The sequence below is a fragment of the Hyla sarda genome, chromosome 9, assembly GCF_029499605.1.
Source record: "Hyla sarda isolate aHylSar1 chromosome 9, aHylSar1.hap1, whole genome shotgun sequence".
NCBI classification, from domain to species: Eukaryota; Metazoa; Chordata; class Amphibia; order Anura; family Hylidae; genus Hyla; species Hyla sarda.
This window is the reverse complement of record NC_079197.1, coordinates 66807336-66832595: the sequence shown is the minus strand read 5'-3', so window position 1 is coordinate 66832595 and position 25260 is coordinate 66807336. Positions and strand designations below refer to the sequence as shown.

Genomic DNA, 25260 nt, shown 5'->3' with positions numbered 1-25260 from the left:
GGCAGACAAATGCACTACAGTCCACTGAAAAATAACTTATTTGGGAACAGCAGCAGGATCCAACAGTGCAACACCATTAAAAAAAAAAATACAGGGATTAAACCCTAAATTGCACTCTGTCACACAATTCTGAGCAACAGATGATTTGTGGAGCAAAAAAAAAACACTGAATTGCCCTGAAAAATGAGGCGATAAGATGGTTGATAAAGTTCAGGCAGCTTGGAGATCTGTATGAGGCAGCTGACAGCTATCTGCCCCTCTCTGATGCAATGCTCAATAACGTGAATAGGAGGTTTATAGATCAAAGATCCTTCTCAGTAAGAACAGCAAAGCACTCTGTACTCCTGTCTGTCCCCAATGCTGATGTGACTAGCAGTTGCAGTGGTACTCTGTGGTATAAGCTATTCACACACACGCAGTCCCCTCCTCTCTGTATGAGTGCATGCACGAAATGAAGAGAAGCAAGATGGCCGCCGATTATATAGGGCTGTGACATCACAGGGGTCAAATGAATGCTGATAGGCTGCATCTCACATGTGATTCAGGGTCATCCCGCCTACCTTCATTCCTGCCACAGTTTCCCGTCTTCCCATAATCCCCTGCCCCATGTACTGACATGTGGATCCGCCATTTTAGGTCTCCAATAGCCTGGAACGCTGTAAAATGGAGTTTAATGAATCGATACGTGCAATCGAATCGCAGCGATATTTGCATTAGTTGCTAATCGAATATTTCATGAAATTCGTAACAAATTCGGGTTCATCAGCTTCAGTTCGCTCATCTCTATTAAAAACATTAAACAGGTGATGAGGATTTTATTCAGCACCATCTTCTTCACAATTTCATTGAGACGATTCGACTTCATAATTCTTGTTTATATAATTACTTTTATCATTTATAAGAACTACATTTTTTCATTCATATGAAGAAAGTGGGATAACTATCACTGTTAAAATTACACACTTGATGTATATAATCATACACACTGCAATTATAGGTTCATGCCACCTGTAAGAAAAAATATGACGCTTATGTCCATAAACAGTGAGCCATAATTGCTCTTGTGCATATATAACAAGCTTTTAGCATTATGTTACACCTGTAAAAACGGTGATGTGCCCAAATTATCTATATCAAAAGCTGTCAGAACATATATCGATGTTATGGGTATAAAATATATGCACTGTGTTCAGCCTGTAAACAAGAAAGGCGGTCCTAGAATGTCCGTCTGCAGGACCAACAAAGTTCCATACAAATAATGCAATTCAAGGCAAGAGCTCCAAAGCTGATACTGGTACTCTGTGGGCTGACCTGCAGGAGAAAACTTGATGTTGCTGGCACTTCATGCCACTCAGTGCTCCACGTCGTCAGGTTCAGCTCCTGCCTCTGGCTGTGTGACTTCTCGCTCAATCCAGCGGCAGCTAGTGATGTTCCGTGCGGCCGTACACGCTGGCGAGCTTGCCGGAGGTAAAGTTCAGCTGACTGCAGATCAGCTGACCCGATTCGAGGAGCGCGCTCCCTGGAGCAGTTTTAACTCCTTCCCTCTTTGGTGATTTTTCATTTTTGCACTTTTGTTTTTTCCTCCTCACCTTCTAAAAATCATAACACTTTCAATTTTCCACCTAAAATCCATATGAAGGCTTGAGCTTTGCGCCAACAATTTTACTTTGTAAAACCATTAATAATTTCACTACAAAATCTATGGCGAAACCAGAAAAAAATTATTTGTGGGGCAAAATTGAAAAAAAAAAGCCATTTAGCAGTTTTTATCGGCTTCCGTTTCTACTCAGTGCAGTTTTCGGTAAAAATGTTACCTTATATTTATTCTGTAGGTCCATCGGGTCGCAAGGATACCCAATTTATATAGGTTTGATTTTATTTTACTACTAAAAAAATCATAACTACATGCACCAAAATTAATATGTTGAAATTTCCTATTCTGACCCCTATAACTTTTTTTATTTTTCCGTATAAGGAGCGGTATGAAGGCTAATTTTTTGCACCGTGATCTGAAGTTTTTATTGGTACCATTTTTATTTTGATCAGACTTTTTAATCACTTTTTATTCATTTTTTATGGTATAAAAAGTGATCAAAAATATGCTATTTTGGCCTTTTTTTTATGTATACGCCATTGACCGTGTGGTTTAATTAACAATATATTTTTATAGTATGGACATTTTTGCATGCAGCTATACCACATATGTTTATTTTTATTTACACAGTTTTTTTCTATATGGGAAAAGGGGGGTGATTCAAACTTAACTTTCTTTCATTTTCCCCATTGGGGACTATAACATTGCACACACTGATTTCCTACACTGATCACTGCCATGCAATAGCATGGCATTGATCAGTGTTATCGTCGATCGACTGCTCTTGCCTGGATCTCAGGCACGAAGCAGTCATTCGACGATCAGACAGCGAGGAGGCAGGTAGGAATCCTCCTTGCGTCCCGCAACCTGTTCGAGACGCCGCGATTTCACAGCAGCGGTCCCGAACAGCACCACTGAGCTAACCAGCAATGTTTACTTTAGTTTTAGACGCAGTGATCGAGTTTGATCGCCGCGTCTAAGGGTTTAATGCCGGACATCAGCCCAATCGGCGATGTCCGGCATTACCTGCTGAGCGCATGTCATACCTCAAGAGCCGCAGATGGATGTTAATGAACAACATTTGCTTCAAGGTGTTAAACTTGTATTGTTGCAGATATTGTTGTATGTAGCAAATATTACCCTCTTGCTTATTGTTCTTTGTGCACAATAGCCTTTCCACGGGTGTCAATAACTCAGACCTCAGTGCCGCACTTGAGAACGCTTCTGAATCGCTCTGTGTGTAGAAGGATCAAGCATGAATGACCACTTTCTCATCAAATACAATCACCAAACGCGTTTTGGGGTAAAAGAGGGTATTACCCAGCCCGTTCTTCAGTGTTGTATAAATTGTATTTGAAGCTGGCTCCATTTATATCTACATGATATCTACATGTGTAATTGTTACATTTTAAAGGGGTTCTCCGGTGCTTACACATCTTTTCCCCTATCCAAAGGATAGGGGATAAGATGCCTGATCGCGGGAGTCCCTCCGCTGGGGACCCCCGGGATCATGCACGCGGCACCCCGTTTGTAATCAGTCCCGGTCACGCCTCCGCCCCTTTGTGACGTCACGCCTCTGCCCCTCAATGCAAGCCTACGACGCCCCCTCCCGTTATCACGCCCCCTCCCGTAGGCTTGCATTGAGGGGCGGAGCGTGATGTCACACGGGGGGCGGAGGCGTGACGTCACACGCCGCCGGCCCGGGGGTCGCCTGTAATCAGACCCGGAGCGAACACGCTCCGGGGACTGATCATAAATGGGGTGCTGCTTGCAAGATCACGGGGGTCCCCAGTGACGGGACTCCCGCGATCAGGCATCTTATCCCCTATCCTTTGGATAGGGGAAAAGATGTGTAAGCACCAGAGAACCCCTTTAAGTAAAACCTGGAATGGATTATGGTGTATAAGAGAGAAAACATGAAATGGATTAGAGCTCAACCAAGTTATGTGAAACATATATAAGGCTGGGTTCACACCTCATTTTGTACTTACGGCTCCCGTATACGGCTGAGGGTGGGTGGGCGGGGCTTAATCGCGGCACCCACAATCAGCCGTATAGGGGAACCGTATTTAAAGCATGTCTATGAGCCGACCGGAGTGAACCGCAGCCTCCGGTCGGCTGCATTTTCGGCCGTATGCGGTTTCCCGACAGTAGGCAAAAACGCAGTCGACCACGTCTTTTCCTGCGGTCGGGAAACTGCATCAGGCCGAAAATGCAGCCGACCGGAGGCTGCGGTTCACTCCGGTTGGCTCATAGACATGCTTTAAATACGGTTCCCCTATACGGCTGAGTGCGGGCGCCGCGATTAAGCCCCAGCCGTATACGGGAGCCGTAAGTACAAAACGAGGTGTGAACCCAGCCTTACAAAGGATGTCAGTCAAATAAGGAAAAAGGGAATATTTTATTAAAATAAAAATTTGAAAATAATATGGGAAAATAAAAATAAATAAAATAAGAATAAAGATTTAAAAAAAACTAAAATGCTAAATAAAAATAAAGATAAAAATGAAAAAAAAAATTTGAGAATAAAGATAAAGGTATCATATTCCCCAGTTTTCCAGACACTCTGCAGAACTCTTATAGATGGCATGAACCTATTTCAAGAAGAAGAAAAAGTGTTAACATCCATATTTTCTCTTGAAAGACTATCCTAGTCAGATGATTGAAAGGTCTTTATGTTGGGTGAATGAATTAGAAAGAGCATCCTTCTTTGAACCCCGAGAGATTCAAACTAGGTTTGATGATCTACAAGCAAAAAGTATATTTTCGCTACGGCCGGTGAAAGGCTGAAGCACCGTATCACGTTCTGGGCTAAGGGAAATAGGAAGTAGACAGCCTGGCCAACAGATCAGCTGTTGCAGGCTCCGGGAAAACATAGGATGGTAAGTGAGAGTTTGTTTTCTCTTTTTTTGCAGCCCGGGCAGGATGGAAAAGGAATAGTCCGTACCGGGCATTTTCACCTTAAGGACTAGGCCAATTTTATTTTTGTGTTTTCATTTTTTCCTCCTCGCCTTCTAAAATCCATAACTCTTTTATATTTCCATCTATAGACCCATATAAGGGCTTGTTTTTTGCGTGACCAGTTGTACTTTGTAATGAAACCTCTAATTTTACCATAAAATGTACGGCGAATGCAAAAAAAATATTTTTTTAGGGAGGAAATTTAAATGAAAACCACAATTTTGCACATTTTGGAGGGTTTTGTTTTTGCACTTTACGGTAGAAATGACAGGTGTTCTCAATTCTCTGGGTCAATATGATTAAAATGATACCCATGGCTAGATACTTTTATATTTTCGTACTGCTTAAAAAAAATCTAAAACTTTTTGTACAAAATCAGTAATCTAAAATTGCCCTATTTTGACCACCTATAACTTTTTCAATTTTCCGTATATGGGGCGGTATTAGGGCTCATTTTTTACGCCATCTGTACTTTTTTTTTATTGATACCACATTTGCATATGTAAAACTTTTAGATCATTTTTAATACATTTTTTGGGAATAAAAAAAAGCAGCATTTTTGGCCTTTTTTAAAATCTTTTACATTTACACCGTTCACTGTACGGGATCATTAACATTACATTTTGATAGATCGGACATTTACGCACAAGGCGATACCAAATACGTTTATTTAAAAAAATGTATGCTTTTTGGGGGTAAAATGGGAAAAACTTACAATTTTCATTTTTATTGAGGGAGGGGATTTTTCACTTTTTTTACTTTTTTATTTTTAAATTTTTCAACTTTTTGTCTACACTTTTTATGTCTTCATAGGGGACTATCTATAGCAATCATTTGATTGCTAATACTGTTCAGTGCTTTGCATAGGACATAGCACTGATCAGTATTATTGGCTGCTCGATCTCAGACCAGAGAAGGAGACGCCAGGAGACGGACGGAGGCAGGTGAGGGGACCTCCGTCCGCCATTACAGATGATCGGATCACCGCGGCAGCGCTGGGGGCGATCCGATCATCTATTTTAACATGCACAATGCCGCAGATGCCGTGATCTGTACTGATCACGGCATCTGAGGGGTTAATGGCGGACATCCGCACGATTGCTAATAGTAGCCGTGTATGACACAAGCACCGCTCCGATGCTCGCGGTCATACACAGGATGTAAATGTACATCCTGGTGTGCGAAGTACCACCCAGGACGTACATTTACGTCTGTGGTTGTTAAAGGGTAGCATCCACCATCCATTTTTTTTTCTGTCCCTGCCTATTGCCCATCTATCCCTAACCCCCTCCCTGCCTTAACATTTTTTTTTTTACTATATTAAAAATGGCTTTATGTCTCCCCAGCAGGATTAACGTCACTGATGCCTGCTGGGGCCGACACTTCCGCCCTTAGTTCACTTTACAGGGTGCCTCCAGCTGTTTCACCACTACAACTCCCAGCTTGCCCTGACATCTACTGGCTGTCAGGGCATGCTGGGAATTGTAGTGGTGAAACAGCAGGAGGCACCCTGTGGTGAAAACAATTACTTTGTTAGCGCCGCGGCGCTACCCCGAACCCCGCTCTCCCCTCCCCCCTGTTGAAATCAATAGTTGCCACAGCGCTACCCCGCTTCCCCCCCATCCCCGAGTGCAGAGCCTGTCGTGGCGCTACTCCGAACCCCGCAACCCATAAACATTGAGCCCTAATCGCTCTTGTGCATATATAACAAGCTTTTAGCAGTATGTTCCACCTGTAAAAACACCTGTAAAAGCACCGGAGCACCCGAGTGCAGAACCTGCCGTGGTGCTCCCCCCCCAGACATACCTCTAGTGCATAGCCTGCCGCGGCGCTACCCCGAACCCCGCTCCCCCCCACCATACTTCTAGTGCAGAGCATCAGCAGCGGCGCTACCCCGAACTCCGCTTCCCCCCCACCAGTCATACCTCTAGTGCAGAGCAGCAGTGGCGTGTATATGCCGGGAGGCGGGGCCGGTGTGTGAAGCCAGGGAGCCAATGCGCTCTCAGCACTCGCTCCCGCCTGTCTGATTGACAGGCAGGGAGCGAGCGCAGGCTGAATGAATTAGGAACGATGCCCGGCCGGCATTGGTCTGAATTCAGGCGTGACGTCATGCCAGCCTGCAGCCGGCCACTAGGAGGGAGACCCCTAGTGGGCGGTTTTCAACATTAAAATTAACTATTTTAATGAAAAAAAAAATTAATAGGTTTATATTAGAGATATGTTGTAGAACATCAGTACTACAACATATTAAAAAAAAAGTTTGGTGACAGGTACAATTTAAGGGGATAAACATGTTAAAAAAAATCTTTGCTAGACACTGGCACCTAATCCAACAGGATAAGGTTATAGGGGGTCTACTTCCAGCTAAACCGATGGTGGTTTACACCAAAGCCCCAAATTTGGGCATTGCACTGCATCACTGTTTTTACAGGTGGAACATACTGCTAAAAGCTAGTTATATATGCACAAGAGCGATTAGGGCTCAATGTTTATGGACATAAGCGCAATATTTTTCCTTACAGGTGGCATGAACCTATAATTGCAGTGTGTATCATTATATACATCAAGTGTGTGATAAGCAGTGATTGTTGAAACATATGCCTATTTTTATGTAACCGCAAGAGCGCTGCGGAGGTAAGTTTAACAGTAATAGTTATCCAGCTTTCTCCATATTATATTGTTATATATTTGATTATTATTAAATACTTTTATTGTTAGCTGGTAGAGATGAGTGAACTTTTCAAAAATTCGATTCGGCCGATTCGCCAAATTTTCCGATAAAGTTGGTTTCGTTACGAATTTTTTTGCGGCGAATCTATATGAAAAAAGGCTATTTCTAGCCTACATACAGCCTCTATAGGGGTATAGAACACTTTGCTGTGTTCTAAAACGCATATGGAGTGTGCTGGGTTAGTGAAATAATCAAAGAGAAAGGAAGGAAGTTCTGGCTCCCAAGGCTGGGTAAAAATTCCAAGTTTATTTCTTCATATAAAAATCCAGTGCATGAGCAAATATAAAAACATAGAAAAAAATAGCAACACAAAATGCACAAAACGTTTTATATGAAGAAATAAACTTGGAATTTTTACCCAGCCTTGGGAGCCGGAACTTCCTTCCTTTCTCTTTGATTGCTCCACCTGAGGACTTGGCCTCAGAGACTCGTCCGAAGCTCCCGCTGGTTCAGGTGTATTGTGCCACGATTTCACGTATCTTGGACACGACTGGGTAAGCTGATATACCCCTTTTTTTTCTTAGTGAAATAATACTGTTATTCAGAATAACATGCAGATTACCGGCATCGCTTTTAGAATCACTGCCGCACAGCATCATAATAATAATTTTATTTATATAGCGCCTACAGATTCTGCAGCGCTAAAGCAGCACAATTACAGAGCCTGGTGGTGGCATCAGTGTCAGGAAACCATATAGTGAATGAATGACACAGCGTGGAGGTGTTGGCAGCATGAGGAGACCATATGGTGGCCGAATGGCACAGCGTGGAGGTGTTGGCAGCACACAGCTTGGATGAGGCTGAAGCATGAGGACACCATATAGTGGCTGAATGACACAGCGTGGAGGTGTTGGCAGCATGAGGAGACCATATAGTGGCTGAATGGCACAGCGTGAAGGTCTTGGCAGCATGAGGACACCATATAGTGGCTGAATGGCCCAGTGCGGAGGTGTTGGCAGCATAAGGACACCATATAGTGGCTGAATGACATAGCTTGGATGAGGCTGAAGCATGAGGACACCATATAGTGGCTGAGTGATACAGCGTGGAGGTGTTGGCAGCATGAGGAGACCATATAGTGGCTGAATGGCACAGCGTGGAGGTGTTGGTAGAATGAGTACACCATATAGTGGCTGAATGACACAATTTTAGAAAATTTTAAAAAACGATTTTGGATAGCGGGTGCTACCTATGAGAAAATTTGAAATTACCAGACCTCGACCCCACAGCGGCATCAGTAACCCATATATTGTCTGAATGACACAGCCTGGAGTTGGCTTATGCACGAGTTCACACCAGGATTCACAATCCCCCCCAAAAAACACCACAACATTAGAAATTTTTGAAAAAGATTTTTGATAGCGGGTGCTATTTGAAATTCCCAGATCCAGGCCTAGCAGCGCCATGATTTTTTTATTTGAAATTTAAAACAAGCTTTGCATGTCCCGGACCCCAGAGTGTGGGTACGAAGGACCAAATCCAACAAGCCCCCACAGGGCTCATGTGGCCGTGAGATTTAGGCGCAATGTCTCCATTGCCCTGACTGGCCATTGTTGCCAAGACTTCTCGCCAAGGCAAAGCATGTGAAGAACAGCGTGACACCGCCGTGACCTGCACACATGGTATGCTGAAGGGCCACTGAGACTTGTCTGGGCAGTGGAGGCTTAAGACACAGTGGAGGATGTGGAGACGGAGTAGCACACTGTCGCAGGACCAACGGGCTGACAGAGTGTAGCAGAAAGCAGCATTGGAGTACACACCAGGGCTTCAGAATCCAAAAAAACAACCATTTTAAAAATAATTTTAAGAATATTTAGGACAGCGGGTACTACCTATATATTGCCTGAATGACACAGCCTGGGAGTTGGCTGATGCATGAGTACACACTAGGGCTTCACAATCCCTCCAAAAAAACACAACAATTGTAGAAATTTATGAAGAAGACTTTTGGATAGTGGGTGCTACCTATGAGAAAATTTGAAATACCCAGACCCAGACCCCACAGCGGCATCAGTAAACCATATATTGTCTCAATGACACAGGCTGGAGTTGGCTGATGCATGAGTACGCACCAAAGCTTCACAATCCCTAATAAAAAAGACAAACATTTTTGACGAAAAATGTTAACAAAAATTTAGGACAGCGAGTGCTCTCTATATATTTCCAGAATGACGCAGCCTGGAGTTGGCTGCAGCATGAGGAGAACATTGAAATGTGTGATTTTTTTTTTATTTTATTTAAATCTAAATTTGTGTCCCGGACCCCGCCGTGTGGGTAGAAAGGACCTAATCTCACAAGCAACCACAGGGCTCATGTGGCCGTAAGATGTAGGCGCAACATCTCCATAGCCCTGAAAGGCCATTTTTTGTTTTTGTACCTTTGTTTAAGAACAAGCGCATATCCAAGAGTTCAGAAGACTCTATAATGCAGGACGGTGGACCACCAAAAGACATTCTTCTATAAAATAATTTTTTATGAAATAAAGAAGCAGAGTTCATCCCTCTGCGTATTTTTTTAATAAAATTTTACTTAAAAAATCACATGCAACAATCGTTTAATGGTGTAATGGTTATTATTGTGGAAAATTCAAGTTTATTACTGTGATAATTATCTGAAAATTTGAAAAAAACACTACCCAAGAGTGTTTAATAACCCCATACATTAAATTAAGCATGTATGTATGTATTTCAAAAATCCTAAAATGACCAGAAGCATCATGAATTCAAGTAGTTCCTGAAAGACACAGGGGCTGTCAGGAGTAGGTATCAGCAGTACCCAAGAGGCTTTAATAACCCCTTACATTGCACGATCACTCGTGAGATCGGGCAATAACAGGTGTGTTACGCCCTTAGATGTCCGGGGCTGCACGTGCGCTACACTGAACGGACCAGCGTGTGTCTATCTTTCACCGACAGGTGCGGGTAACCCGCTGAACCCCGTTCGCGATAGGGATCAGGGATTGCAATTATTTGCCAGGAAAGAAGAATCACAACTAAGCGTGGGTCATAAGCTCAAGTCCCTGCCCTTTGTACACACCGCATGTCTCTACTACCGATTGGATGGTTTAGTGAGGTCCTCAGATTGGCCGCGGTGGGGTAGGAGAAGGCCCTAGCAGAGCTCCGAGAATTTGAAGATCATAGTTGAAATTTGCATTAAGCATGTATTAGCTACTGCTAAACTTTCAAAAATTGAAGGCCCAAGGCTAAGGAGGCAATTATTTCCTGAAAGACACAAAATGAGTCAGGAGCAGTCAGGAGCAGTACCCAAGAGGGTTTCATAACCAACCCCTTACATTTAAAGATGAATGTTGAAATTTGCATTAAGGATGTATTTAGCTACTGCAAAACATCCAAAAATTGAAGGCCCAAGGCCTGAGGGCAGGGAGACAAGTAGTTCCTGAAAGACACAGAATAAGTATGGAGCAGGCATTCGCAGTATCCAAGAGGGTTACATAACCCCTTACATTTAACGATCAATGTTGACATTTGCATTAAGCATATATTTAGCTACTGCTAAACATCCAAAAATTTAAGGCCCAAGGCCAGAAGCATCAGTGAGGCAAGTAGTTCCTGAAAGACACAGGATGAGCCAGGAGCAGGCAATCGCAGTACCAAAGAGGGTTTCATAACCCTAATTGATAACCCAAGAGGGTTTCATAACCAACCATAATTGGGAAATGTTGTTGTAGCAGCATGGTCAATCTACTCTGAGGCATCTGGCATTGGTGGCTGGAAATCCTGGCTGATCCATCCCTGATTCATCTTGACAAACGTCAGTCTCTCCACATTTTTAGTGGACAGACGAGTTCGCCTTGGGGTGACTATGGCCCCGGCCTCACTAAACACCCGCTCTGTTGGCACACTACTGGCCGGGCAGGACAGCTTTTCCAGGGCAAGCTCTGCTAGTTGTGGCCATAAATCAGCTAGTTGTTGGCATGGTCATGTCAAGGTATGCCACCACCTGCTGCTTCAGGTCCTGCTCCATGTCTACTTGCTGCTGATGAGTTGCTTCACTATGCGGGTGAAGAAAGCTACTCATCAGCAACTGTAGACTCAGGCTGCTGCTGATTGAGCTGGTACTGCTCCTGCCACCCCTCCTCTCCCCAGCAGCCATGGCAGTGGAATGTGAGCGCAGAGGGCCCCCCCGAGTCATACCTGCGAGTGGATGGACAATGACTACGTAGAATCTCTCTGTAGTAGGTCAGTTTGTCCTCTCTCTCAGTGGGTGTAAAAAAGGCCCCCATTTTGGGACAGTAGCGAGGGTCTAATAAGGTGGAGATCCAGAAGTCATCTCGCTGATGAATTTTGACAATTCAGGGGTCACTACGCAAGCAACTGAGCATGTATCGTGCCATTTGCGCCAGTGACTCGGAGGGACTACCTGCCTCCATCTCCACTGCATACTGCCACGGTGTGTCTGGGTCCTCTACCTCAACTTCCTCATAACCCTTCAGCTCCTCTGGCTGCTCCTGCTCCTCCTCTCCTGTCCGATGACTAGAAACACCAGCCATCTCATCCAACCTAAACTGTGCTCCGCTCTGCCCCCATCATCCTCCTCCTCCAGTTCAGCCCCCACAGGGCTCATGTAGCCTTGAAATGTAGGAGCAACGTCTCCATTGCCGTGACCAGCCATGGTTTCAATCATTTGTTGTATGTAGGAGTGGAATTACGTTGTTCATGGTGTAATCCAGGCAACTCACAAATAATGTGGCTTCCTCAAAGGGCCTCAGCAAACGGCAGGTGTCACATATGAGCTGCCACTGGTTCACATTGAAGTTACACAGGCAAGTACTCCTATCTGCTAGGATCATCAAGAAATCGGTGATGGCTTTTCTTTGTTCGTATAGTCTGTCCAACATATGGAGGGTGGAATTCCAACGTATGGCAACGTCACAAATAAGACTATGTTGTGGGATAGCGTTCTGACGCTGCAGCTCAAGGAAGGTGTGCTTGGCGGTGTACGAGAGGCTGAAGTGCATGCACAGTTTCCTTGCCATTTTCAGGATGTTTTGCAAATGGGGTGAAGACTTGATGAAGTGCTTGACAACCAGATTCAACACGTGTGCCATGGGCGCATGTTTCACACCTCCTTGTCGCAGCGAGGACACGATTTTCTTCCAGTTGTCGGTCACCATGGTTCCCATTTCAAAATTTCATGGAGTAAGCCATACTCAGATATCTTTACGAATGAACTTTAGCAATTCCTCCCCTGTGTGACTCCGTTCGCCAACGCAAACCATGTGAAGAACAGCTTGACACCGCTGTGCCCTATACATATGGTACGATGAAGGGCCACCGAGATTTGGACGTGCAGTGGAGGCCGAGGACACGGTGGAGGATGAGGAGGCGGCGTCGCACGCTGTAACAGGACCACCTGCCTGGAGCGTGGAGGACCGAGCGCTGCCGTGCACTTTTAAACAGACGGTCAGGCTCAAGGACTGGCCCACCTTCTCTTGTACAACTTATGCATGGCTGGTACTGCCTTCTTCGCAAAGAAATGATGGCTTGGGACTCTCCACCTCGGCTCGGCACAAGCCGTCAATTCTCTGAAAGGTCCACCACTTGAAAAGGGAGGGACTGCAACACCAGCAACTTGGACAAGAGCACATTCAACTTCTGCGCCGTTGGATGAGTGGGCGCATACTGTTGTCTCTTGGACATGCCTTCGCTGATGGATTGTTGGCGGAATGGCTGACTAAAAGCGAGAGAAGCAGGAGCGACAGAAGTAGGGTTTGACACACAGCTCCCTTCGGCTGAGGAGGTGGAGCCTTGGCTGGATGAAGGAGGGAGCGGATGGCCACTGGGTGATGCAGCAGGCTGGACCACTACATCGGAGCCACGATTCTCCCTGGCCGCTTTATGGTGGCGAAGCATGTGTTGACACAGGGCTGTGGTGCCGACATTGGGACCCTGGCCACGCTTCACCTTTTGCCGACAGATCTTGCATGTGGCTACGTGAACCTCCTCCGGATGCCTTATGAAAAACTTCCACACCGCCGAGTAGCTGATTTTCCCACCCGCTGTCCGCACTAATTGACTGCTACTGGCGCCGTCTTCAGGAACCCCTGTTCCACTACCTCCCGGAAAGGTAGGCTGCCGCGAAGCAGGTGGTCTCCCCCGGGCACGTTTGGCTCCTGAATTTCCACTACTGCCACCACGCTGACTGCCAAACATGCTACCGCCTTGCTGCCTCAAGGGCAACCTGCAACTCTCTTCTCCTGATGATGAAGCCCCTTCTGCTCCCTGCTCCCAATTGCGATCGGCTTCATCATCATCATCAACAGTTGTGTGCACGTCACTGATGTCCTCCTCAGGTTCCCCAACACTGTCTGCTTCAGGACCCTGAACACTTGCAACACCGCCTCCCACATCACTCTCCGCATCACTACTTGGCCACCTAGCGGAGCAAGCGGCGCATGTCTCCTCCCCTTCTTGGCTGTCCAGTAGCTGCTGACTGTCCTCTATTAGATTGCCCTCAGTAAATAGTGGAGCTGAACCCACAGCATAAGATACTTCTCTAGGAGAGGGAACAGCATAGGACGAAGGTAATTCACCCGCCGGTGATACTAGTGCAGCGCTCCCGGTCAGCGGGTCTGACCGGGGCGCTACACAGAGACGAACGCCGTGAGTGCTCCGGGGAGGAGCAGGGACCCGGAGCGCTCAGCGTAACAGCACCTTGACAGATTAAAGGGGTACTCCGCCCCTGGCATCTTATCCCCTATCCAAAGGATAGGGGATAACATGTCAGATCGCCGGGTCCCACTGCTGGGGACCCCGGGGATCGTCGCTGCGGCACCCCGCCATCATTACTACACAGAGCGAGTTCGCTCTGTGCGTAATGACGGGCGATACAGGGGCCGGAGCAGCGTGACGTCATGGCTCCGCCCCTCATGACATCACGGCCCGTCCCCTTAATGCAAGTCTATGGCAGGAGCACGAGGGGCAAAGCCTTGACGAAACGATGCTACGGCCCCTGTATTGACCGTCATTACGTGCAGAGCGATCTCGCTCTGCGCAGTAATGATAGCGGGGTGCTGCAGCAGCGGTCCCCCGGGGTCCCCAGCAGCGGGACCCCGTCGATCTGACATCTTATCCCCTATCCTTTGGATAGGGAATAAGATGTCTAGGGGCGGAGTACAACTTTAACAGGTACTAAATGGTACAATACTTGGATGTACCTATGCGGTATGCACTGATGTAGGCAGTAATATGCGTAACTATACGCAGATAAAACTCTGTATTTTTGTAAAACACTAGCCGGTGGATACTATTGTTTGGACTTTGACAGTATTGAGCACCTTGACAGATTAACAGGTAGTAAATGGTACAATACTTGGATGTACCTATGCGGTATGCACTGATGAGGGCAGTAATATGCCTAACTATATGCAGAAAAAAATCTGTATTTTTGTAAAACACCAGCCGGTGGATACTATTGTTTGGACTTTGATGGTATGGAACACCTTGACAGATTAACAGGTACTAAATTGTCAGGATATGGACTGGTATGCGAAGAGGACACTGGAGGTTGATCCTCTGTGTCAGTGAGGTGATGGCGTGCGCCGTACCAGGGGAACGGAATCTAAGGGGTTACTGGTTTTCACCAGAGCCCGCCGCAAAGCGGGATGGACTTGCAGCGGCAGGTAACCCCCAGGTCGTTCCACCCGATAGCGACTCAACCTCACTGACAGCTGAGACAGGCGCATTACACAAGAACAAGGCAAGAGCAAGGTCGGACGTAGCAGAAGGTCTGGGAAGGCAGCAATGATTCGTAGTCAGGGGCAACGGCAAGGGTCTGGATACACAGGCTTGGGATACACAAATGCTTTCTCAGGGCACTAGGGCAACAAGATTCGGCAAGGTCAGGAAGGGCAAGTGGGTTTTTATATGTTTTGAACTGATTGGGCCAGGCACCAATTAGTCAATTAGTGGTGCACTGGCCCTTTAAATTTCATAGAGCTGGCGTGCGCGCACCCTAGAGAGCGGGGTCGCGTGCGCCGGGAGGGCAGTGAAGGAGGACGTGGTGGGTGAGAGACATGGGACGCAATCTGAGAGCAGGCACGTCCCGCACCTCGGATTGCGTCCCCTTCGAGAACAAGGAAGCAGTGCTCGCGGTCAGCGGTGCCAACCGGAGCGCTGCAAACAGAAGCACGCCGCAAGCGCTCCGGGGAAGCAGCGGGATCCGGAGCGCACGGCGTGACATAAATGGTACAATACTTGGATGTACGTATGCGGTATGCACTGATGAGGGCAGTAATATGCCTAACTATTAGCAGAAAAAATCTGTATTTTTGTAAAACACCAGCCGGTGGATACTTTTGTTTGGACTTTGACGGTATGGAGTACCTTGACAGATTAACAGGTACTAAATTGTACAATACTTGGATGTACGTATGCGGTATGCACTGATGAGGGCTGTAATATGCCTAACTATACGCAGAAAAAAAAATCTGTATTTTTGTAAAACACCAGCTGGTGGATACTATTGTTTGGACTTTGACGGTATGGAGCACCTTGACAGCTTAACAGGTACTAAATGGTACAATACTTGGATGTACCTATGCGGTATGCACTGACTAGGGCAGTAATATGCGTAACTATAGGCAGAAAAAACTATAAAAAAAAAAAAACAGCCGGTGAATACTATTGTTTGGACTTGCACAGTATGTAGCTAGCCCCTTGACAGATTAACAGGTACAAAATGGTACAAATGCACTACAGTCCACTGGAAAATCACATATTTCTGAATAGCAGTAGCAGCCAACAGTGCAGCACCACACAAAAAAAAACCTAAATTGCACTCTGTCACACAATTCTGAGCAGCAGAAGATTTGTGGAGCAAAAAAAAATAAACTCAATTGGGCTGAAAAATGAGGAGATAAGATGCTTCAGAAAGTTCAGGCAGCTTGGAGATCTGTATGAGGCAGCTGACAGCTATCTGCCCCTCTCTGTTGCAATGCTCAATAATGTGAATAGGAGGTTTAGCTATCAATGATCCTTCTCAGAGTAACAGCACAGCACTCTGCACTCCTGCCTTTCCCTAATGCTGATGTGACTAGCAGTTGCAGTGTAACGCTGTGGTATGAGCTATTCACACACACACAGTCCCGTCCTCTCCATTTGAGTGCATAGATGAAATGAAGAGAGGCAAGATGGCCGCCGATTATATAGGGGCTGTGACATCACAGGGGTCAGTGAACACTGATAGGCAGCATCTCACATGTGATTCAGGGTCAGCCCGCCTACCTTCATTCCCGCCGATGTTTCCCACCCTCCTACAATCCCCTGCCCCATGTACTCACATGTGGATCCGCCAACTTAGGTCTCCAATAGCCTGGAACGCTGTAAAATGGAGTTTAATGAAGCGATTCGCTCAATTGAATCGTGACGATATTCGCATTCGTTGCAAATCGAATTTTTCATGAAATTCGTAACAAATTCGGGTTCGTCAACTTCGATTCGCTCATCTCTATTAGCTGGCTCAGAGCATGGGGGTGCACTGAGAAGCAGGAGCTGGGAAAGGCAGTAGCTGGCCTTGCGGCGGACTGCCACCTTGATTTTAAGATATAAGTACAAGCTTTTTCACAGCAGCAATTATACACTATTGCTCATTCCAATTACCAGGCTCTGTCATTGTGCCGCTGTGAGGCAGTGATTCTAATAGCGACGCCTGTAATCTGCATGTCATACTGAATAACAGTATTATTGCACTAACACAGCACACTCCCTATGCGTGTTACAACAAGGCAAAGTGTTCTACACCCCTATTGAGGCTCTCTGTAGCCCCCTTTTTAATAGCGATTCGCTGCGTATAAATTCGGACCGAACCAAATTTTTTAGGAAAATTCAGCAGATTGGCCAAATCGAATTTTTCAAAAATTCGCTCATCTCTACTCAGTTCAATTGAAGTGAATGGAGCCAAGTTGTAATACCACACACAACCTGGGTACAGACCTGGATCTGTTTTTCAAAGAAATTAGCTCTGTTTTTCTGTTCCTGGATAACTCCTTTAAGTCTTTGTATGACTAAGATTGGATATTCTGACTGAAACGCGTCACCTGTATCTTGACGTTCTGTATATGTCAGATTGACACAAAGAGAAACATTTAATCTGAAGAACTGGGCTCGAAATTTTGCTCTATTTTATTTTTTATGTTTTTTTTTTTTTTTTTTTTTTATTTATTATTTTAAAATTTATATTTTCCACACTGGTGGATGTCCACACCAGTCCGTGCTGTAGCTGGGCACATGTAGGGTGAGCTGCTTGAAATGTGTGTATTTTCAAATTTTCTTTTAATTAACAATGTTTTCCATAGGTATCTGTTGAAAAAATATGTTGCATCTCTTGGAGACCTCCTTCTCAGTTCTCCTTTCAAAATCCTGAACAGTAGAACAGTTCAGATGGCTCTACAATATTTAATCTATTGGAAAGGTTACAGACCTGAAGAAAGATTCTGAGTATCTGTTAAAGGGGTACTTCGGGGAACTAAATCCATAGCCTATCCTTTCCCTCTCACCAACCTATGTTTTTCTCTAAATATCATTCATTAGCTAAATAGAGCAGTTTCCCTCTTTCAGCAGAAAGACATCATTCTCAGATCCTGCTTGTCTTTGTGTAAACCCTTCAGTGAGACTAGCCCCCACCCTCCTGGAAGACAAACACCACATGATTTCTGGCTTCACAGCCACACCTCCCCTCCCCCTCCCTCTCCCTGTGTGAGCACCTTGCCTGCAGAGAAGCCCAGTGAAGATTCTCAGGCACAACTCAGCACAAAACACTGCTCTTTTCCTGCTGTAGATCTTATCACTGACTGCTGCCATTCAGAGAATATCATGATTTTTTGCTGGGGGGGGAAAGGATAGTTTAAAAGTAAAGACATGGGGGGAGATTTATCATTGCCTTTAGACAATTTTGTCTATTTTTTGCGCTATTCAGGCGCTAGCAGGCTTTTTATTGACTTTCTAGCGTCTTTACGTATAGATACTTTTTCCTTTTCTGCCTAAATGTAGACCATTTTATTTATGACCATGCAGTGGTCACGTATTTATTCTTTGAGACTTTCCTGAAAAGTCGCTATTTCTCACGCAAATGACAATTATTTGTCGCTATGCTACACCACCTCACAGTAGACGTGACAAAAAGTTCTACATCTCGCACATCCAGGGCCGGTGCTCAGTCACCGACCTGATCCGTTCTTATAGATCGGAGCGCGGTCAGGCAGCCCATGCACACTAGCATACAAGGGCCTGATACTAGTATCAGCACCTTGTATGCAGCCAGGGCTGCCATCAGTGGGGCCCAGCCAGTACTCCAGTAAGGGGCCCGGGCCCCCGCTGCACCCCCCTGCAGCTGCCGCAGCACAGAAGCAGTGGACCGCCGCCCGCTTCTCTCCCCCTGCCATTCTGGGGTCCTCCCTAGTCCAACCACCACCACCGCCGCTGCCCCATTGCCTCCCCCATCCCCGGTTTTATGATTACCTGTTCCCGGGGTCCGCACTATTTCAGGCTCTGGGGGCGTCCTGCACCGTCACTGTGTGCACTGACGGTGACGTTGCGTTGAGGATGTCACTCGTCATTGCGCTGTGCAGCACGCAGGATGACGCAGGAGCCAGAAGTAGCGCGGGCCCCGGGAACAGGTAATTATAAAACTGGGGAGGCAATGGGGCAGCGTCGGTGTCAGCATCAGAGGCAGCAGTGAAGTTCGTCACTAATCTTCGCTGCTGCTTCTAGGAGTTTCAAAACTACAACTCCCAGCATGCCCAGACAGGCTTTGGCTGTCTGGACATGCTGGGAGTTGTAGTTTTGCAACATCTGGAGGGCCACAGTTTGGAGACCACTGTGCAGTGGTCTCCAAACTGTTTTCTTCCAGATGTTGCAAAACTGGAACTCTCAGCATGCCCAGACAGTCCAGGCATGCTGGGAGTTGTAGTTCTGTAACATCTGGCCCTGCAGATGTTGCCGAACTACAACTCCCAGCATGCTTAGGCAGTCTGGGCATGCTTGGAGGTGCAGTTTTGCAACATCTCGAGGGCCACAGTTTGGAGACCACTACACAGTGGTCCCCAATCTGTTCTCCTCCAGTTGTTGCAAAACTACAACTCCCAGCATGTCCTTCGGCTGTCTGGACATGCTGGGAGTTGTAGTTTTGCAACAACTGGAGGCACACTGTCTGGGAAACATTATCTGTTTTCTAACTCAGTGTTTCCCAACCCATGTGCCTCCAGCTGACAGACCATGCATGCTGGGAGTTTTAGTTTTGCAACAGCTTGAGGCACACGGGTTGGGAAACACTGAGTTATGTAACAAACTCTGTGTTTTGCAACCAGTGTGCCTCCAGCTGTTGCATAACTACAACCCCCAGCATGCCCTTCTGTCACTGCATGCTGAGAATTGTAGTTTTGCAGCAGCTGTAGGTTTGCCCAGCTATGCACTGACAAGTACTTGCCAGTGTATGGCCAGTATTTGTCGGCGCTTTCGCATACCAACGCTCAACCCATGGTGCACATCTATGGGTACGTGTACCACAGGTTGAGAACCCAGGCCTCTGGTTGTTGGTCTGACTCTCTTTTAGAAAAGGTGTATGTTAGACAACTTTTCAAGCTAAAGGAGAGCTGCGCTTTATTCATGAATACGCTGCGCATTATTGATGAATAAGGTGCACGCTAGTCAAAGTATAGACACAAAAAAAGGTGGAAATTAGATCTAAAATAGACATTTCTTGATAAATCTCCCCCATGTAGTGTGTGCTGCTGACAACAACACAGCATGCGCATAGAAAGTGAAAGCAATTGGCTGGAAGCCATTACACAGAGCTGAACGGACTTCTCTGAGTTGTAGTCTGGACTGCAAGCGAAGTAATAATATTTAGGATACAACAGGGGCCACAAGAGCTGCCAAACCATATGGATAACTACAATGGACACAGAACAGGTATTTTGGTGACTTTGGGGAATTTTTATTTTTCTTAACTTTCCCAGAGCACCACTTTAAGGATCTACATGCGGATAAACTGATCATAGAGTTTCATGATAGTCATGCTGACAAGCCCTCTCAGGTTGTCAGGAACTTACCCAAACAAGCTTCCACACTAGGTATGGTCTCCTGGTCATCAGGGCAACAAGTGTAATCCGCCAATAAGAACTTTTGCCAGTGTCACATGATTCTCAGTGTCACATGCATCTGCAGGCCACAGTTTCCATTGATACGTCTTTTTACAGCTATTACTAGCATTTCTAAAGTACTCAGCTTTTCTCAGTACTCTGGTATCCTGACCATCTGCCAAATTCCCTGACTTTGTCTGCCATTTTTGACCTGATGTTACTCTCTTGGTTTGACCCTTTGGCTTGTTTTTGGGTTTATCCTTTTAGCATACTGATTTTGTCTTCTACGTGCTGGCTTGTGTGACCTTTCCTATTACCTATGCACTTAATCTAATGTATAAGTAAAGTCTTTTAACATTGAAGACTGTAGATTATTTCAATATTCTAATATTTTCATACATCTAAAACTAAAAAAAGATTTTTAGAGTTTTTCACCTTTGAGTCCTTGGCATAGTACAATGTACGCCCTCTGAGTTTAAAATAGCGTCTCTTCCATCTTTGAAATGAGCTGGTCTGTTTCAGGAGAATTCCTTCCTTTACACTTTTCTACAAAAAAGGACAAACAAATTCAGTTTAGATGTGGTTAAAAATGGCATAAATAATACTAACATATTAAGAATCAAATCACATTTGTACCATATGTCAGATGTACAGTATAATTTTTACTTAAAAAAAAATATATACAGCAGAAAAAGAGGTGCAACTGGCTGAGAAAGGACAGATGCAATGTCCAGTTCCGAAGTGTCAACGTGATCAGCAAGGGTCCACAACGCGACCTGCAGGGGACGCTACCCCAGCATTATAGGAAAAAAAAGTTAAATCCTGGAATACCTTTTTAGGGTACGTTTACACATGCATATTTTTGCTGCAGATCTACATCAGATTTGCTGCTGCAGATTTTGCTGCCCATTGACTTCAATGGATAGCAAAATCTGCTACAGCAAATCTGTAGCAGATCTACAGCAGAAAATGTGCAAGTGTATGTACCCTTAATTGACAATTCAAGTGGAAAACAATTTGGTAGTTACTTTCATTTTAGAAAGGCATCAGAAAACTTATAGGTTGTCTCTACTTTTTTCTTTGCTTCAGGATTGATACATTTCTATCTTTGTATAAGAATTTCTCAACATCTTCAAGTACTTTGCTGTCAGTGGATGAACACATTATTTTTAAACTTAGAGGCTGAAAGACTGTATGACTGTAATACTGGATATAAAGTAAGGCAAAACATAAACCAGCGGATATCCGGCTCCCAATAGATGAATAAAACCCAACTTTAATTAAATATATATTAAAAGCATACATGTGGAAAAATGTGAATATAACAAAAAGTAAAAGCACAAACAAACACCAGCATGTTTCGACTCGTTAACAAGTGTTACTCATGGCACATACTTCGGACACAATGTCTGGTATAAATGTGACCCGCCATCATAACCTATACTCTATTCTGGATGGAGAAAACATAAGATGACTACTAATATAATTGCAGATGGAGAGCAAACAGGTAAAAATATATATGTGCATCCTTTCATAAATCGAAACATGTAATTGCAAGCATATAGGCCATACCCAATGCCAAAATATATTAAAAACATATGCAGTTTGATCCAAACCTGAGAAGACAGTAACTTGAAGACAGATCATTCTGTGATTCAAACCAGAGAGATAGCGGCTCTCCAGGTCAAGTATCCAAAATGCTTCATGTTTGAACATTTGTTTGTTTCAATCCCCTCCTCTTCGGGGTGGCCGCACCTTTTCTATACCGGATACATTACATAGTGATATAATTCCTGAGTGTACCTCCATGACATGCTTCGTGAACATTGACAACGATCTAGTTGCACTTCTATCAGTATTTGGTAGGTACATATATTCTTGAATTCTGGTTTTAAGTGTCCTTGTAGTGCAACCCACATATTGTAGATTGCACTACAAAAAAGGCAAATTATGGTGTATATTACATGTGACGATTGACAATTTATAAAAGTTTTTATATTAAATTGTTGACATCTTTTACAAGAGGAAAATATGGTAGAATTTGTTATGTATTTACAGGTTCCACACCTAGAATGACCACATTTATAATTTAGAGAGCCAAGTGTCACTTGCATTTGAATGATGAAATTCACTAGGTGACAGCTGGTTCTGTAGTGTGCGTGCTCTCCGGGGAATAATTCTTATGCCTTTATCCAATATTTGGCTCATGACCTCACCAGACCTCAAAAGGGATAAATGTTTGTTAATTATGTCACAAATATTATTAAACTGTCTTGAGAAAGTGGTAGAAAAAGTAGGAATATATTGTTCATTTTGTTTTTTATCATTACAAACTTTGAGATAGTGGCCTTCAGGGTTAGAGTTCACGATGCCCTCAGCTCTTCCTATCGAATGTGACCCGTATCCCCTGGCATGTAATCTTTTTCTGATATCCCTGCATGCTGCAAAACTTGTAATATGTATTCCTTAAGATCATTATCATAGGTACTGTATTTGTTCAGATGGTGAGCTATGGCAGTAATGGCATGGTTTTATAAAGACAGGAGGCTCATATCATTGCATTATCTTTCTTTAATAAACTCAATAGCAGAAAGAAAAAGATGCATTTATTCATACAATACTGGAAGAAAAAAAGATGCAGGTCACCTAGCAACCTGACCGCACCCCTTCCATATGTCAACCAATGATAACCGAACTTGCTCCATAAAACCACATTGAGGCTCCACCTCCTCCTCTTTCTTTCTGCTCAGTAGCAGCGTTCACAGATAAGTACCAGTTCTGCTATCTTAAGGCTTTCAGTGACTCAGATTATATCTATTTTCCCTAGTAGTCTGTCTTGCAGGGTACCCTTATATTATTATAGGGCTCTCCCTGCAGCTATTTACTATATTTTATTCTACTTTGTGACTCGGTGTAGATACTCCATACACCGGTCCCCATTCATCATGGCTTTCTGTTCTTGGCTTATAACTGTCCCTTTCTAGTCTTCCTCCATTTTTGTCCAGGGAGGTGTCTTCCTCTTTACCTCCTCTGGTTCTACTGTGCCTTTATATCTTACCTGGCTGTCCTGCGTTTTCCCTCTGGGGGTTCGGCCCCTCTCAGTGTTCTCGGGCGGGCGCCGTGATTATCGGTGACGTCAGCCCTTCTTCTTCCTCTCGCTGTCAACTCGGGGTCCGCGCGCATGCGCGGGAGCGTCTAGTCCCGCGAGACTTCTCTCTCTCCACTGCGGCCGGCCCGTGCTTCGTCTCGGAGCGGCTTTCATCTGCTGTGCGTCTGATCAGCCCCCTGCGCATATATTCTGCAGGGCTGCTGTCAGAGTGCAGTTGTGGGGATGGACCCCTGTTGGTCTCTTGTTTGCTACATCCAGGCTGCGATACTAATAGCCTGGCCTGCGCTGCTGGCGTGACTGTTGGGCTGTAGCAGCTGGAGGACAGTCAGTGACTCATTGTAGCGTAGTTTGTGTACCCTTTACCCTTTCTAGTGCAAATCACTCTATGTGTATAACACAGTTTCTTTAACCCTTTAGCTGTTTGTACTCAGTATACTTATTGCTGTTGTTTTTTCTGTCTCCACAGCCCTGTGTTTTTTCTTGCAGATTACTGCCCATTTATCTATCTATAGTTTACTTTGAGACTATGTCTGCCGACAAAGTGGAAATGACCTTGGGGGATGACCCCAGCACCGGACACATGTCCGCAGACCAAATCCATCAGCTGGTCAATGTATTGGTCCAATCGGCCATGACCTCCGCTGTGGCCTGCCTTAATGAGTCCATCACTAAAGCGGTTTCGCTGGCCATGGGCACTTCTCGGGCTGATGCGCCTCTGGCGTCTGCGGTTCCTCAGGGGGATCCGCTAATCCCGGATCGGGCTTCTAGCTCCAAGAGACCCGGGAAATCGGACCAGAAGAGACACCACTGTTCCGATATACTGACCTCTCCTGTGGTTCCTTGTAGTTCAGGAGATTATGTAAACATTGCAGCTGACCCTTTGTCCAAGGGCGGCAACCCGATTACGGGTGTTCGACCCTCCTCCCGGGAGGATGATGGAGATGGCCAGGTTTCTTGTTCCACGAAGCGGACCAAACCAGACTCATTCAATGATGAGTCGGAAGCGGAATCCGATGCGGTTTTGCTCGACTCTGCTGACCCCTCTATCTGCAGTGAGCAGGAGGAGAGCTATGAGGTGGAGAATGAGACCCGTCCTGCCTCTGGTCCTTTGGATGAGGTTTCTCCGGATGCAGTGCTGGATTCACAAGGCATTCAGTTTTTTAACCCAGAATCCATCACTCACCCAAGGTCAGGGGAGTGGACCCCCATGCCCCAGGTGGCGAAATATATTGAGGCGCGTCTGCGCAAACCTCTTGAGAAGGGCAATAGGAGCAAGCTTCGCTCTGAATGCCGGCGCCCCTCAGTCGCACATAAGGTTGCAGACACTCCGGAACTTGATCCCATTTTGATCAAGTATATGCTGAAGTCCGGGAAGAACCCTAAGAAGGGTATTGATAGGTCTTTTAAAGCGGTCCAGGATAAATTGTTGGACCTCCTTTCCGAACACGCTGTGGCTTCGGGAGAACCGGTTGATGCCGGGGTCCTCAGAGGTTGGGCTCTGAGGGCTGTTTGCCTGTTGGGCAATACTAATTCTGCCCTTTCAGTGGAGCACAGACGTTCCATACTTATGCGCCTTGACCCGCAGTTAACACATCTGGCCACGGAGGAACCTGGTCCAGCTGCGGAGGGACTATTGTTTGGTGACTCGTTGATAAAAAATATCAATAAGTTCGTGGGCTTGTTCTCTAGTCTGGACAAGGCCCAGACGTCCTTAAAGAAGTCCCAGACCAATGTTTTCGGAAAGGCTGGAAGGGGCAAGGGTCGCC

The 25260-nt window shown here is 45.4% G+C and overlaps 1 protein-coding gene across 10 annotated transcripts in view; it reads right to left on the bottom strand.

The window, feature by feature from the left end:
* LOC130290823 (diacylglycerol kinase eta-like) overlaps window positions 1–25260 on the bottom strand; it is a 1161394-nt gene that overhangs the window by 913245 nt on the left and 222889 nt on the right. For 9 of the 10 annotated variants that reach the window (XR_008847710.1, XM_056538928.1, XM_056538925.1 and 6 more), the window contains one exon: window positions 20821–20931. The exons of the other annotated variant lie outside the window; for it this stretch is intronic. Coding sequence is in view for 7 of the 9 variants with exons in the window: in XM_056538928.1 (XP_056394903.1) it covers window positions 20821–20931 (111 nt within the window). In the remaining 2 variants the exon portion in view is untranslated. The remainder of the gene's footprint in view (window positions 1–20820; window positions 20932–25260) is intronic. 10 annotated transcript variants of the gene reach the window in all.